Below are 15,629 nucleotides of genomic sequence, written 5' to 3'. Positions count from 1 at the left end.
ATCTCTCTACCGATCTCTCTACCTATCTCTCTCTCTCTCTCTCTCTCACTCTCACTCTACGTATCTATCTATCTACCCATCTATCTATCTATCTCTCTACCTATCTCTCTCTCTCTCTCTCTCTCTCTCTCTCTCTCTCTCTATCTCTCTCTATCTCTATCTATCTATCTACCTATCTCTCTCTCTCGCTCGCTCGCTCTCATTCTCCCTCACTCACTCTTTCTTTCTATCTATCTATCTGTCTATCTATCTATCTATCTATCTATCTATCTATCTATCTACCTATCTATCTATCTATCTCGATCTCTCTCTCTCTCTCTCTCTCTCTCTCTCTCTCTATCTATCTATCTATCTAGTTATCTATTTATCTATCTATCTACCTATCTCTCTCTCTCGCTCGCTCGCTCTCACTCTCCCTCACTCACTCTTTCTTTCTATCTATCTATCTATCTATCTATCTATCTATCTATCTATCTGTCTATCTATCTATCTCGATCCCTCTCTCACTCTCACTCTCTTTCCCTCTCTCCTTGTTTATTTACGTATCTATCTATCTATCTCTCTACCTCTCTCTCTCTCTTGCTTTCTCTTTTTCTCTTTCTCCCTTCAGATCTTAATTGCTCTCTCTAATTGCTATATAAAAAGGTCACAAAATTATATATAATTTGCTTACGTTTAAAGAAAAGAAATACCTAATACCTTTGATTATTAATTAACCTAACTGCACTTTATCCCATAAGCGATAATTAGTTGAAATGACGCCGTAAAATAGTTAACTATTTATTGCTGAATCAATTACAGGTGTAAGTTCAAACTACAGCTGCAATAACAAAAAAAAAGAAAAGGAAATGAAACGACTTTGAACAAATTTATTGCTTTTAAATTTATGACAATGACATATCAATTCTTTTTAAAGAATTTTAAATTGATAGCACGAGAAGACAAATTGTCGTAAATAATTGCACTTTAATTCTAATCAATTCGTATATAATTTGCATTTTTTTCCAGTTGCCTTTCATCCTGTTGACATTAATCGTATACTTAATGAGGATATTTGGTGTCGGAAATTTTTGGAAATGTATGATCTCGATATGAATTTAGCTTTCGACAAGCTATGGTTCACTTGTATATGGCGTCAAGAATACGGTGCTAATGATTTAAATGAAAGCGATTTACGTATGGATTATTTAAATGATGGTTTCATCTTTAGTCATAACCATGATATCGATGGTAAACCTTTGTTAATATTTCAAACCAAAAATCATATAAGAGGTTCAAAAAATATGGACGATGTTATCAAAATATTGGTCTATTACATTGAACGATTGCATCGTCAAACGAATATGGATAAGATTACAATATTTTTCGATATGAATGGCTGCGGCTTATCGAACATGGATTTAGAATTTATAAAATCGATTATTGAAACATTTAAACAATATTATCCGAGTGCTTTAAATTATATACTCGTTTATGAGATGGCATGGATTTTGAATGGTATCTTTCAATTGAATAACACAACTAACAACAATTTGATTTTGACATGAGAAAATTTTGCATTCTATTTTAGCTGCTTTTAAAATTGTTAAAGGACTTATGCCCGAAAAAGCTGTAGCGATATTAAAAATGATTAATAAGAAAAGCATTAGCACTTATATAGACAAGAATAATTGCTTAGCCAGTTGGGGTGGCAATGATAATTATGAATTTACTTTTGAACCGGAAAATAAGAAAACAACACCAACACCGCCATCACAACATGCAGAAACTAATGGAACTAGACATGCGGACGATCAACGTAATCAAAATGGAAATGCACAATTCTTTGACAATAGTAACAACAGTGATGATAAAAAGGTAGGTCTTACCTTACGAAGCTTAAAAGAAGCTATTAGGTGTACAAATAAATTCCTATCGCTGAAATTGGTTGCTTCATAAGGCATACTCTATATATATATATATATATATATATATATATATGTATGTATGTATATACACATAATGGTTGTACAAAGTTGTTTATACCTGAAATTTCGGATAAATTGAATGCGTCAGATATCTTTATATTTATATATATACACATATATAGCATTCTGCATATACTATGATGATCAATAGTATATGTATGTGTTCCTTCCGCCCTACATTTTTCATATAAATGAATGTTTAAGTTATTGAATTTATGAGGTACGGTTTATGCCGAAACTTACGATGCGCTACACGATATTTTGAAAAAAAGTATTTTCTATTGCCTAGTATTTGACATCCATCTATAATTGCATATCAGCAGTAGTCGATTGCGATAGAGTTACGAGCATTCTTCTAAACATAAATCGGAAAGTTTTCCGAATTTTAGTACGTGTAACCTTTTCCGGCATAGGGTTTACATTAAATGTTCTTCGCGAAATGGATATTATCCCCCCGGGTATCGTCAGAGATATTTGCGATGCGACGATTTCACAAAAGAATATTGACAAGTGGGAAAAAGAAGATCGAGAATTAGCTAAAACGAACTGTGCCCAGGATGACCATCAGCATCTACCAAAGCATCTACCGGTCAACGGAATCAATAACTTGACACTCTAAAATCATGGATTCATACTTAAAGGCCTTGCTGATGCTGTGATCATTTCATTTACATCAAAGCAAATCGTTTTAAAACATGTTTTCTGCTCAAATCAAGCATTACATCAATATCCGCGATGTAATCGTTTTGTACCAGGACGACGTCATTCGCCTGATTTGATAGCGTGTCACTTGGTTTGCGCTTCTCCTGAAGTTGAGAAGTTGAATTGAAGGCCATCCCGACAAACCACTGCTTTGACTGGCATAGGTTCATTCTGTCGGGCGGGGAATACTTTGAGGTCGATAAAATTGAAATTTAAGCGAATAGATAAAAATTTTTCATTTTATAAACAAATACATTACATATGTATATGTGCATTTATACGAATCATATATACATATATGCATTATATAATATTAAAAAAATATATTAATGATATCGCGGTAAGCGCACCATGCTATGTCAGCTTAAACGAGCAAATCTGTAAGTTCACCGTAACTTATGGTATATGGAGGCATTCATCGTTAGATAATTATATAATAGAATGGTACAAAGTAGCGATAAAATAAGAACAGTTTTGGCAAAACCAAGCGCGAAAGGATTATAACGGAACCAGTATCCAGGCATCGATTTCCAATTTTCGCATTTTTCATGACTTTATTGATGATGATGATGTGATTTGAGTTTTTATATATCGGCCACAGATGTTTATAAGATCCGCAACTACATATCGCAGGTCCTGCAAACTTTATATGGTCCATATATCCTGGCCAAACATCGCTTGTTAAAATGACGATTCCAATCTAAATCGATGCACTCCTATGTTATCGTTGATCTCAAGTTTTTTCTTATTACTATCACCATATAAGCAATCCATAGTCCATAGTTAAGCAAAAAATTACTCATTTAGCTCTTACTTCTAAAATCGTTGCCTAAGAATTGGAGAATTTTTTCCACGATTAATTAATTTCTCAATTTTCCAAAAAAAACCGTGAAATATATCCTTTAGAATATATACGGTATGTAATAGTATTCGATATACGCGTATTGCAATAAGATCCGATCATTCGGTTACGGCAACCGAATGCCATACAAAAGCTTATGGTAATTGTTAAGAATTCGTTCCAAGTCAAGATCTTTATAGTTAATATAAAAATGAAATTCCAAAACTTTGTTGACAAGTAGACATTGCACTGTTTAATTATTATTTACGTAATTACGTAAAATGTGTTTGCGTGAATGTGTAGACAAATGAATGTTTTCTTCTTTTTTCTTTTTTTTAAATTCAATTGCTTTTGTTCAACTAATAGAATATGTTAGATAAACACAATATTTTATTATCATCAGTTTATAGAAATAATTTTAGAATTTCTACGAAACGGTTATCATTGTTCTTTGACTAATAACTCGCATATCATCATTAATTCTTTCTTTTTATACTCATCACCGAAGGCATGAGGGTACATTGGTTTTGTCAAACCATTGGCAACGCCCAGAAGGAAGCATTAGAGGCCCCAAATTCTAAATCGATTTAAGCATGTCCATCTGTCCGTCTGTTGTGAACATACTCCAGGCCGCAAAAATGAAGCTATGGACTTCAATTTTGGCAGAAATAGTAAAACTTCTTACACCCAGGTTGGTATTGACAATTGGCCGAATCGGTTAAAGGGCACGCCCACAGAGCAATATAAATTGACAACACCTCTGTCTTTCAAAAGGAATGAAAAATTCGTTTTTTGCTTATTACTCATAAACTGTAAACAAATAAATGTACAACAATTTGAAGGCATATTCAACGGGCGTTGCTGTAGTGTTTGCGCACAAGAATTGTGGAAAAATTGACCACACCTACCCAATATTATAGTGTAGTGCAATTTAACTAATCTATAGCACGTAGAAACAAAAGTTCAAAAGCCCCATAGAGTACACAAGTTATAATCCAGCTGAATGCACCTAAAAATGTTCGCCGGTCCGTCGGTCCATCTGTCTGTTTGCGCAACTTTGTGGTAAACATTCTCCAGTTTGCCAACATGAAGACATCGCCTACAAATTTGCAAATAAAAAATTTGAAATTGACCTAAACTCTTCAAAGGTCCCGCCAACAACGCCCACAAGAACTTTTATTTAGAAAATAGAAGAAATCAGCTGCGCTCACTCCATGTTCTAAAACATGAAAATTTTGTTCTTTTATTTATTTCATATTTTTTTTAGGCTAAACGGTGATGGGTATAAAAGATTCGATCCCGAGCGAATTTAGTTTTCTTGCTTGTTCTTTTTATCTTACTTTTAATCAATTTTATAGATTCAATTGATAAGAAATTGAAATTAATTTACTGCAGTTTAAACAAGTAAATATTGTAAAATAATTTCATCGACAGGAGTCAATTATTTCATAGACATGAATGAAAGAATGAAAGTTTTTATGAAAAGAAAAAAACCTTAAAAAATTCCTCTCATCCTAGTCGGCTTATAGCTCGTCGTTTCTCTTTGTGAATTGTGAACCCTGTAGACATTAACACGGTGATCTACATTTTCATTCGATTGGATAAAAGCCATGTGATCTCTGGGTCGGGAATATATGTAATATAAAATTAAATCGAATCGTAAACGTAATATAACTTAACGTAAGTGTAAATATCAACACTCTTTAGATACGAGTAGATAGCACAAATTTGTAAATTTTTTTCTAACAGACGGACGGATAGACATACATTAACCCATTATTTTTTTTTTTTTTTGTATAAACAACTACTCAGAAGCTGTCAGCTATTCGCGTAACGTGGTGACGGTCAGAAAGAAAAAAAAGACATAGGAAGGTTGTCGACTACAGCCTAGTGGTTGTGTGTCTCACTAAATACTGACCAAAGCTACGCTCAAGGTTAACTTCACCGCTCTGAAATTTGAATGCACGTGACTTGGCAACCGCGATCCTTACCTATTAGGCTACCCGTGTTATTTTACAAATATTAATTCGGCCAGGACGATAACGCATCATGCGTGAATTTCTTTCAGTGTATCACTGTTCGAACGGAACGAAATCGAACAATTTTTCAGGCGTAAGAAGAAAAATAGTGGCCCAAGCTAGATGAATCTGCGCAAATTGTGACAAAGCCCGAACTAACGCTATATAGGATTACACTATGTATTTGCTGATATTGGATGGGATTAGTGCACGATGGGACGCTCTAACGCGAACAAACAATTAATTACACTCTCTGCACAATTAAGATAAAGCGTTCAATAGAAAATTCTTCCATATCGGCAGATTGTTAATCCAAAAAAAAAAAAAAAAAACAAAAAAAACCGAAAATTTGCCTCATCCTGTCACCATATGTTTCGTTCTTCGCAGAGCAAAACTCTCTCAGCGATGTAAAGCTAACTTACACAAACCCATGAATAATTCGTCTATAAAGTTTCGAGACGAAAAGGCTTAGTTTGGTAACGAAATGCCATTACACACTATTGCGCGTGGGGCTATTAAAGCCCAAGCTGTTTTAAAGGCTCAATATTTTCTAATGTACTTGCGATTATTGGTTTAAACTTATAAACGTTGGCACATATACGAATCGTATTATACAAACACGTATACATATGAATAGAGCGTATTGCCTGCTGGCACATAAATGTATGCCAAATTTTGTCTCAAATGCTAATCGCATCCTACAAATTGCTTTAAAACTAAATTATCTTACAAACAAATTAAAACAAAAAGGCTTGACCTTGACTTGAATAGAAAAGAGCCAACTTTTACACTTCTCCATCATTTATCAAATCTCAAATCCAAGTCTATATTGCATTAAAAAAATTAAAAAATTTTTAATAAACTCCGCGGAAACTTATTATTTAGCCGCTTTAGTTATGCCCTTACATGTTGCAACATAACTACTACGCTACCCTTGTTGTCTCCCATTCACAATAAATTGCTTTAAAGTTGTAGAACCTTTAGAACCTTTACTTTAAACATCATTTTTTTTTTAAATACGCAACCTTGACTATTAACACAAGGATAAGCTTAGCGGATGCTTATCAGACACATCCGGCTAAGAAGTCATGCATGCAGGGGCAACAATATTAGGCTTTTTTGAAGTCATTTGTGTAGACCGTTTTTCATGGCCAATTTCGGATATCGGTATATACACACTCGCTATCATATAAAATCGCAACGCTCTCCTTGCACTTCCGCGTCCTATTGCCAAATAAACGATCCGAACTGCATACACGAGGGAAGATTTACATAAGTTTTTTTAAATCTTATAATGATTCTCCGAATAGGACGCCTATTAAATTACCGAATGCAAGTTATTACAACAAAGTCGAACAAAGCTTTATCCAAGTAAATGCGAGATTTTGAAAAGTTGACGAAAGAACTGCAAGACGCGTCGGACAATAACCTCAAAAAGAGCTAATGATTGCATTGAATGGAAGTGTTTAAGGAAAAATTCCTTTTCATACCACATTCCCAATTGTCTGTGCGTATGTGTGTAACTAGTAAACTAGTCCAGATTGAAATTTTTCAGATATTTTGCCAAAATTTAATGCTCTGGCGTGATTTTTGGGCACAAAGATAAATCCTATTCGAATTAGATTGAAACGCGCCATTTTTATGGTCACTCGTCATATTTTCATGTCATCAAGTAAATTCTTACATGGCGACAATGTGCAACTCGCCCAGTTGACAATAATAGATGAACACTTATAAGTCTTCACTTTTAATAATAAAATTAAATTTACCAAGTTTGGATCAAATCAGCGACCATTCCAAGCCTGCTATCACTTAATAGCTTTCATAAAAATTATGCCTATACAAAGACGCGGTCTATAATTTTCCGTTTATTGTAATGAAAATGATTAAATAATTATATTAGGCATAGGGGCATAGGGTATTTAATTGTCGCCCTTAACCGATTGTAAAGTTTTCCCTTGTTTCTTAATGTAGCAAAATTAAAATTTACATAGAAAATGAAGCAAACATTCAAACAATTACTAAATTTTAACATAGATTAAGAGGCGATTTTCCGGAAAAAAATTCTCTAATAGAAGGAACAAAGAAATCAATCAATTGATCAAATAAAATATATATAAGCTTTGCTTTAAAAAAATTGAAACAAAAATTAAAATGATTTTCATTAAAAGTTTTCTGCTGTTACTTTTTGCCTCGATGTTCACTTTAAATAAGCGAAAACAAAAAAAAAACAAAAAAACAATTTTCTTTGGATTATGTATCTTATAGGAATTTTTTTACATTTCTAAGCTTTCTAAACTTTCTTAGGTAATGATCCGTACTCGCAGTTTGATAGCAATTGAATTACGAAAGATCCATTTCTTTTACGTTAAACGTATTGTATATTCGAAGGTATGAGGAGAACTCTTTTGGCATAATATTCTCTCTTAATGCTCAAAACATTTCTAAATAGAGAGTCAATAGAAAATACAAAAGGCATACAGTGAAAGGTCGCATTACGAAGTGAAGGGATGAAATTATTTCTTTTCATTGAGCTAAACAATATCTATTTGATTACGATAACATATATATCTCTTCTATTGAAAGATCTTCTTCTTTTTTTTATATAAGCACACTACTAGATTAGTCTTTTCATTTGTAATGTTCAGAAACACTCATCGCAAACGCTAAAAAGCTAACTTTCTATCCTACTATAGTAGATATTGACTTCACAACTACAGAGCCACCTGAAAAGAAAGAAATATTGCTCTGATCAGTTAACGACTACAATTAGAATATATTTCGCAATTTTTATGTATTTCTTTGAGATAATAGATTGGTTTTTTGTTTCTTTGTTAATACTATGCTATACTAGTTCGATAGCTTAGATCTATAGTTTATAGTTACGCAAGATAACGACCAAACCTCATTTGCCTTTAGTTTTTTCAAAAATTTTTCTAATATTTTACATATTATAAAAATTATAAAAAAATTATTGGAAACTAATTGGTTTTTTACTAAGAACTCTTTCAGCCATACTTGTATTTACTTAATACGTTTAAGTTTGTCTGTCCTTTCTTACATGTTTTCTAGTCCAAGATATGCTCGCCATCTTTCACTGCATAGTTGGTTTGCTTCTCAGAGAAAATATAAGAGTACAGTCGAACTGATATAATGACAATATATGTAGATAAATATTAGAAGAAATATTGTTATTAAAACAGCTGTAGAAGTTTCATTTAATGACATAAAGCAATATTTATGCCAACATTTTGCATATTCATAGGATAGATAGATAAATAAATGAGCATTTAATTGTTGAGTATACATAATGTATATATATATATATATGTATTTAAGTTTATAATTCTTTTACAAACTACTAAGAAAAATGAAAAAGCAAAAGAATACAATTTTAGTTTTCAATTCGTTGTGGCAGCGTTACATCTCTTAGAAGCAAACTCACTCGCTCTAATCGAATATAACACACACAATACGCGAACAATAACAATACAATAGGAAGTAGTATTAAATATATTGTTTTCGTTTATATTATTCACATTATTTGAATTCAGTTTTATCGTGCCGTACAATACTAAAGACATTTTATCATTATTTTGTTGGTATACCTTGGTGCTATGTATTTAAAATTAGTTGAAAAAGAAAACTGCATTAAAAATGTTAATTTGCCATAAATAATAAAAGACAAAGAATAAACTTCAAATTGAGCGTGAATTTAAAAGCTTTTTCCAAAGTGTGTCAACAAGTAATTTATTGATAATTTTTTTCGCACAAATTTCGTACATCAATTATATTAAAATGCCCAGGGTATGTATGTCATAATTATTCGCATATTTATATAATAAAATATATTACTTCCGTATTATTATTGATATTATTATTATTATTATTTTTTTATTCTCTTTTTTTGTTTAATAAATATATATAAATTTTTTTATTATTGTTACTGCTTTTCTTTTTTTTTTCTTTTTTTAAGGTTTTTGAAAAAGAAAAGAAAGATCAGCAAACAAACAAGAAAGAGATAATAAAGCTTTTCGTTTTCAATTTCGTAGTTAGGAAAAAAAAGAGAGCTTTGGTATTTAATTTTGTATTTAACCCGTTAAAAGCCGAACTGCATACAAGAAAATTTTATTATTATTATCAATGGATTTTACAAATAGCAAATAGAAAGAACCGATTTACTTAAACTAAGTATCACTTTGATGATTTTAAAAGATGTTAATTAGATAATTTTGTAAAGGGAAACTTCGACTTTCGCCACCTGGATTTTACATTTGATTAAGCTGAAGCGTTTATTCAGTCTGCAAGAAGCTTACAAAAATGAAAGCGTTCCTCAGCTTTAGAAGCAAAGCAAAGTTTGAAAGTTTTTCTTTGAATACTAAAGAACAAGCAAATTTTGTGACATCGGTACGCCGAACTAATTCTTTATCATGGCTTTCACAAGTAATAAAGGCAGCAGTTCAGCCTTGCTCTATAAGGCATTCATAATCTTAGTTAGCAAAAAATTCGACTTATTGCATTTGATCATCACATCAAAATAATCAAATCTGAAACGTGCTGACATTACCTGAGAAAACGAGAAATAAGAATGAAGATATATTCGGCTTAAGATGAATTCATTAATATCTGTCTCTAAAACTTTTGAAAAAGATTCTATTATTAAACATATGGTATGGTATCGTATATATATGATTTATATCCCACTTTATAATCTTATACATAATTTACCAGTACATTGTAAATTATTGTATAGATTATTTATGTACTTAGCCTTTTTTATATTAAATTTTTTTGGGAATAGTTCGCAAACCTATGAAAGCCACGATGTAAAGTAATTTTAGATATTGTAGGATTAATTTAACATCCTAAGGAAAGTTTTGAAAAGGAATAAATGAATGGATTTTGCTTTTCTAAATTATACGCAGTTACATCAATTGATTTAACCGATTTCTACGATTTCTCTTTATTAAAAAGAAAAGTTGAGATGACAAAAAGACTTCTGAGATTGTAAACAGCCCTGATCAAATATGACTAAATTGATTAAAATTTCATGTCAACACAAAAAATTTATACTTTATGCTATATCCCTTGCATACTTGTACATGTTACGAGCAATTTGCAATAGTTGTAAAAAAGAAAAAAACATGTTTTTTATATATATCAAATCAATGTATTTCGATCATTTGTTATCAAGTCGAACTATCCCCATTCAGCATTCAGAGAAAAAAATTATCCTATTTGATACAATTGTGGAAATTCTTAGGCTTGGCAACAATATTATTATTACTATTGCTGCTCCTACTATTGTTACTGCGAGCGTTAACTAAAAGAGAATAACTAATAATAATGCGAAATCTTAATACAATAATATTGTAATGCATTTTTCTACGTTAGGATAAAAGTTAAAATCAGTGATTGAAGCATGATGATATGCTTTTATATTGTTAACATAATGAATAATAAATTTAAGTAAATACACGCAAAGGAATTATTATAAAATACAGGGTACGTAAAATTAAAGGGTGCAAAGTAACTAAAGAAAGCAAAATATCCTTGATGTGCAAAAAAAAAAGAAAAGAAAACTATCACAAGATACTTTTTGCTCTCTCCTTAAGTGTGACATCAATTATTGATTGATTATTATACTTAAAAAAAGGACTCGAGTTTCGCTTATGACGGTATATACTTTGTACCGTTTAGTGGCTTGCTTTTTTTTTTTTTTTATTGTTTGCAAATCGCATAGTGGTTATCAGTGGTCCTTGTAACAGAAATAAATGGACACATGTGTATGCACGCTTATATGCATATTTGTATAAGTATAGAAATTAGAATAAGAGTGGATGTGTTTGTATGAAGCATATTTGATATATATATTTATATATATATATATATATGCGTTTGAAGTATCCTCATCAGTTGTCATTATGTATAGACGTAACAAATTTCAAAAGCTTGTATAGAGAATGAAAAAAAAAAATCAAATTTCTTTTTTTTACTATTCAGTTACGTTTGGCCTTTACTGGAAACAGTTGATTAAATAAAATATTTTGTTGTCTACTTTTCTTCCTTTTATTTTTTTGACAAAAAGGTCCACTTTGCTAACGGTAGTTCAATACGTGTACCAGCTGAATCCGCACAAATGACCGATGTACCGGAGCGTTATACACCAGAAGAGCGTAAGTGCACTGAAAACATATAAAATTTGAATTATAATTAAGACACAAATATAATCGGACAAATCCATAAGTTTCTATCGTTGTTCATATTTAAGCAATAGTTAAGCAATACGCCCCAAGAAGTTCCACCATTTGTATACATTCCTAATCAGAATGTTGTGTTAAAGCAGGTTTATTATTAGAAATTGATATAAAAAATTAAAATTTGACAAATTTTTTTTAGATGAATTCCATACATCAATTTTTCGACAAAAAGCAAAAAAAATAAATAAATAAACAGAAGTTTCACAATTCATTTAGCGATAATAATCGTTACCTAACGATATGTCAGATATATAGGAAAATCACGTAAAAGTATCATCATTGATGCCAACTAGGCCGCAGATAAGCTCACGAAGAGAAAAAGAAAGCCGAGTTACTTGATTTGCTTTTATTAAAACCACAATTGAGAAAAATGATCCCAGTAATCCTACAAGGTATAGGTAACAAGTCAACGCGAACCAATTGGAATTCTCAATATTATAAAATTTAATCTACAAGCATAGTATTTAGCTTATATCTATATAATATTTAAGGAATTGGTACAATTTTGGAGAAAATCCAAAATGTGTAAAGTATTTCTCTTAGAAATTAAATTTTTTTTTTAGCGATTTGATTAATATTCCGATGTAAAAGTCCACAAGTTTGACCATTCGTTAATTTATTATTTAAGAAAAGAAACAATTTCTTATATAAAAGAAAAAGTGTTCAAGAGTAAAAATGTACGTAATCTCTATTATAAGATAATTATTGACTAAAAAATATCTTCGAACCTAATCCAACCCTTTTAAACAATTTAAAATGCTACGTTTGCGATACCCTTATACCTGGCGAAGGAAGGTAGCAGATGTATCCAATTACTTAAGTAAATCGTTTACGCTCCATCTTTGATCTGCTCTCAAAAACTATTAGTTAATTTCTTATTATGTTCTTATGTACAGCTCATCCTTATCACTCACCTACAACACATATTGATTGGCAAGTAAAAAAGCTAGCTCTCTTTGGATTTGCATATCTGTGTGATGTGTATGTTAGGTTATGATGTTGAATTTGGTTGCCAAAAAAAAAAAAAAAAAAATTTTAGCTTCGTTCACTTGTTTTTTTATAAATCTCAGCATTTTCGATTCATATTTCATAATGAATTTCGATATAATGTGTTTGTTTGGTTGTTCATATTAGTTTGCGTTCCCGATACGTTTGAAATTTTTTTTATTAGGAATAATAAAATTTAAAAAAAATCTCACAATTTTATAAAAATTTTTGTTGTCACATTTCTTATTAAAAATCAAAATCTTGAAAAATCATTAATAGTGCAATCAGACGACATGTTACGTATAGTACCAAATGATTATATACAATTTCCAAGAGGCGATCCTTCGGAAAGCATATTGCAGCTAAACAACACAAGCAAACAACCGGTGACATTTAAGGTGAGTAACACAATGAAAGAATAGGACAAGAAATTTAATTGGGGTTTTGTTTTTGCATTTTTTATCAGATTCAAACTACATCACCGGAAAAGTTTCGTGTGCGCCCACGTTGTGGTCTAATAAATCCGGGTGAAACGACAACCGTTAACATTTTATTAAAAGCGGAACACAGTCTTTCGGATAATGCCAGAGATAAATTTTTAATTATGTGTTTACCTGCCCGAGAAATAAGCAACGCTCAAGTGGGTGAATTTTGGAAGAAACAAAACAATAACGGACCAAATGTGGAGCAGCACAGATTGTGCTGCATATATAAAGACGCGCCTTTACCAACTCCCAGCAGCCAACCAATGACGACCCTAACTCAAAAAGGCGCAGGCGAGGCTTCTCCCAGGGTTAGCAATAAATATTTCAATATATTTATGTTTTTTAACCTTTAATGTTTTTTTTTTTTTTGTAGTCTACGCCGGCCAGTTCCACATGCGCACTAGAACGTCAACTAAGATTTACCCAAGTGCTTCAAGTGATCACGTTAATTTTCCTGCTTATGCTTTCCGGAGCTGTTATATATTTATTAATGCTACAACTATGCGGCGATGCTGGTTGTTTCTCCAGAGACGTTGCCTCAGACACCAGCGAAGGAGCACCATGTGGCAAAGCAAAACGTGATCTATAATATTTACTCACGAAATGCAATTTGACCAAACAGCGCCTACTCAATGCCGCTGCAGCTGCTACTGCCACCAATTGTCATCAATGGCAACAAAATCTCGATAGCCTCACCCGTCGTTGTAATGAGGAAGAAAAGAACAGATTTGATAATAGTGACAGTAGTGCTGATAACGATGATGGTAACAATTGTTTCGGCGATTGTAAAAAGGGCGGCGTCTTGGGTGGTGGCTACTTGCTTGGTCTAATCGCATTCGCACGTAAATTAGCACGTTGCATACTAACCGTATCAATACTATGCTGCATTGTCTTTTTAACATTTTATTTTTGCTCCATGTCCCGAGAACAGGTATATTCACCGAATGCATTGGTAACCACCCAGTCAGCAACAGAATTCGGATATTATGCGGTAACGCCATACAATTGGGACACAACTTAAATGACTTAATCCAAGCAAATCTAAACCAGACACAACAACCAATGAAAACGCTAGTAAAACCCCAAGAGCAACAAATTGAAAGGAAATATAAAACACTTTTTAAAATAAGGCTCACTTCATATGCATGTGTATGTGAATGTTCTTGAAAAAAAAACAAAAACAATTATAGTTTTCTTCAACATTCTTTTCTTTTTTTTTTTTTTTGCGCCTTATCCTTTCCCATTCACTAGCTCTATGCGTCAATACGGTACATTTCCAAATGTAAGCAATATCATCATCACATATATTAGTCACTGTTTGAGTTCATGTTAAAATTTTGTTGAAGCAAAAAAAAAAAATAAACATATATACATATACATATATATATATACATAAATATATATGTATATACATATACATCATTTAATAAATTTTATTTGAGACATGGTCATCCAAAGTAATTTGTCAGTTTTGATAGTGCCTAAAGCAGGTGAAAATAATAATAATAATAATAATATTTTTGACAGAATATGATAAACGCGCATAATTTAAGTTTAGTAAATTTATTTATAAAACATCTTGAAAAACAAAAAAGGAAAAGAAAAAAAAAAAACCAGTCGTTAATATACATATTTATATATATAATCAATAAAAGAGAAAACAATTGCAAACTAATGAAACATATTGAAAATATCGTTTAAATTTATGTGTGAGAAGTTCCAAGAGCATTATTACACCTCTATACTTGGATAAAGTCGATTGATCGTTATTGAGTAATGATGACGGATAAACCTTATTAAAGGGCGACTGGTCTAGTTATGTTATGTATACCGTTTACCTCTCAAATGGCCTTCTTGAATGAACTCATCATAACGTTTGGAGTACTCGTCAATAAGGAAAATATTTGCTAAACGTGAATTTTCTGTACGTTCAATAGTTAAAAATAATGGTTAATGCCTCGGTTCAAACTGGTACGTTCTCTCTTCATCTCAATATGAAAGAAATTTTTTTATTATAATATTTAATCCAATCAAATATAGCGCACAAATATATATATATTTCAGGCATTTTTAATTATTTCAAATCGCTGTCACTTAATTAACCAGAAAGATGAATTTCATATATTGCCATTTCGCAACCATGACCAAAACTTCCTAATATGCAAATATATTTATAATGCCCCTAAATGTATGTATTATATTTTGGTTTAGCCAAAGGTTTCGTGTATTATTTGGTAATATTTTACAAAACAATCCCAGATCCCAAAGATCCCAAAGCTTCGGGAGACAAAAACTAAGACTGATCGACGAAAATGATCTGTAATTTGTCTGTATTTCTGCGTTGTCTTTAGGCTAATGAAATGAAAGTT

The 15,629-nt window shown here is 31.6% G+C and overlaps 2 protein-coding genes across 2 annotated transcripts in view; both read left to right on the top strand.

The window, feature by feature from the left end:
- Positions 1–13,945, top strand: part of LOC119645152 (motile sperm domain-containing protein 2-like) — a 17,182-nt gene extending 3,237 nt beyond the window's left edge. The window contains exons 2-7 of the mRNA XM_038045116.1: positions 1,009–1,497; positions 1,571–1,857; positions 11,617–11,704; positions 13,055–13,173; positions 13,242–13,568; positions 13,634–13,945. Of these exons, the coding sequence (XP_037901044.1) occupies positions 1,009–1,497; positions 1,571–1,857; positions 11,617–11,704; positions 13,055–13,173; positions 13,242–13,568; positions 13,634–13,849 (1,526 nt within the window). The 3' untranslated portion in view covers positions 13,850–13,945. The remainder of the gene's footprint in view (positions 1–1,008; positions 1,498–1,570; positions 1,858–11,616; positions 11,705–13,054; positions 13,174–13,241; positions 13,569–13,633) is intronic.
- Positions 13,856–14,856, top strand: LOC119644962 (the record flags this gene model as incomplete). Its single annotated transcript, XM_038044704.1, has 1 exon — positions 13,856–14,856. A coding segment is annotated over one exon (426 nt), but the record flags the coding sequence as incomplete, so codon positions are not given.
- Positions 14,857–15,629: the final 773 nt, after the last annotated feature.

Source organism: Glossina fuscipes, unplaced genomic scaffold, assembly GCF_014805625.2.
Source record: "Glossina fuscipes isolate IAEA_lab_2018 unplaced genomic scaffold, Yale_Gfus_2 1, whole genome shotgun sequence".
Taxonomy (NCBI): Eukaryota; Metazoa; Arthropoda; class Insecta; order Diptera; family Glossinidae; genus Glossina; species Glossina fuscipes.
This window is presented reverse-complemented; position numbering and strand designations above follow the sequence as displayed.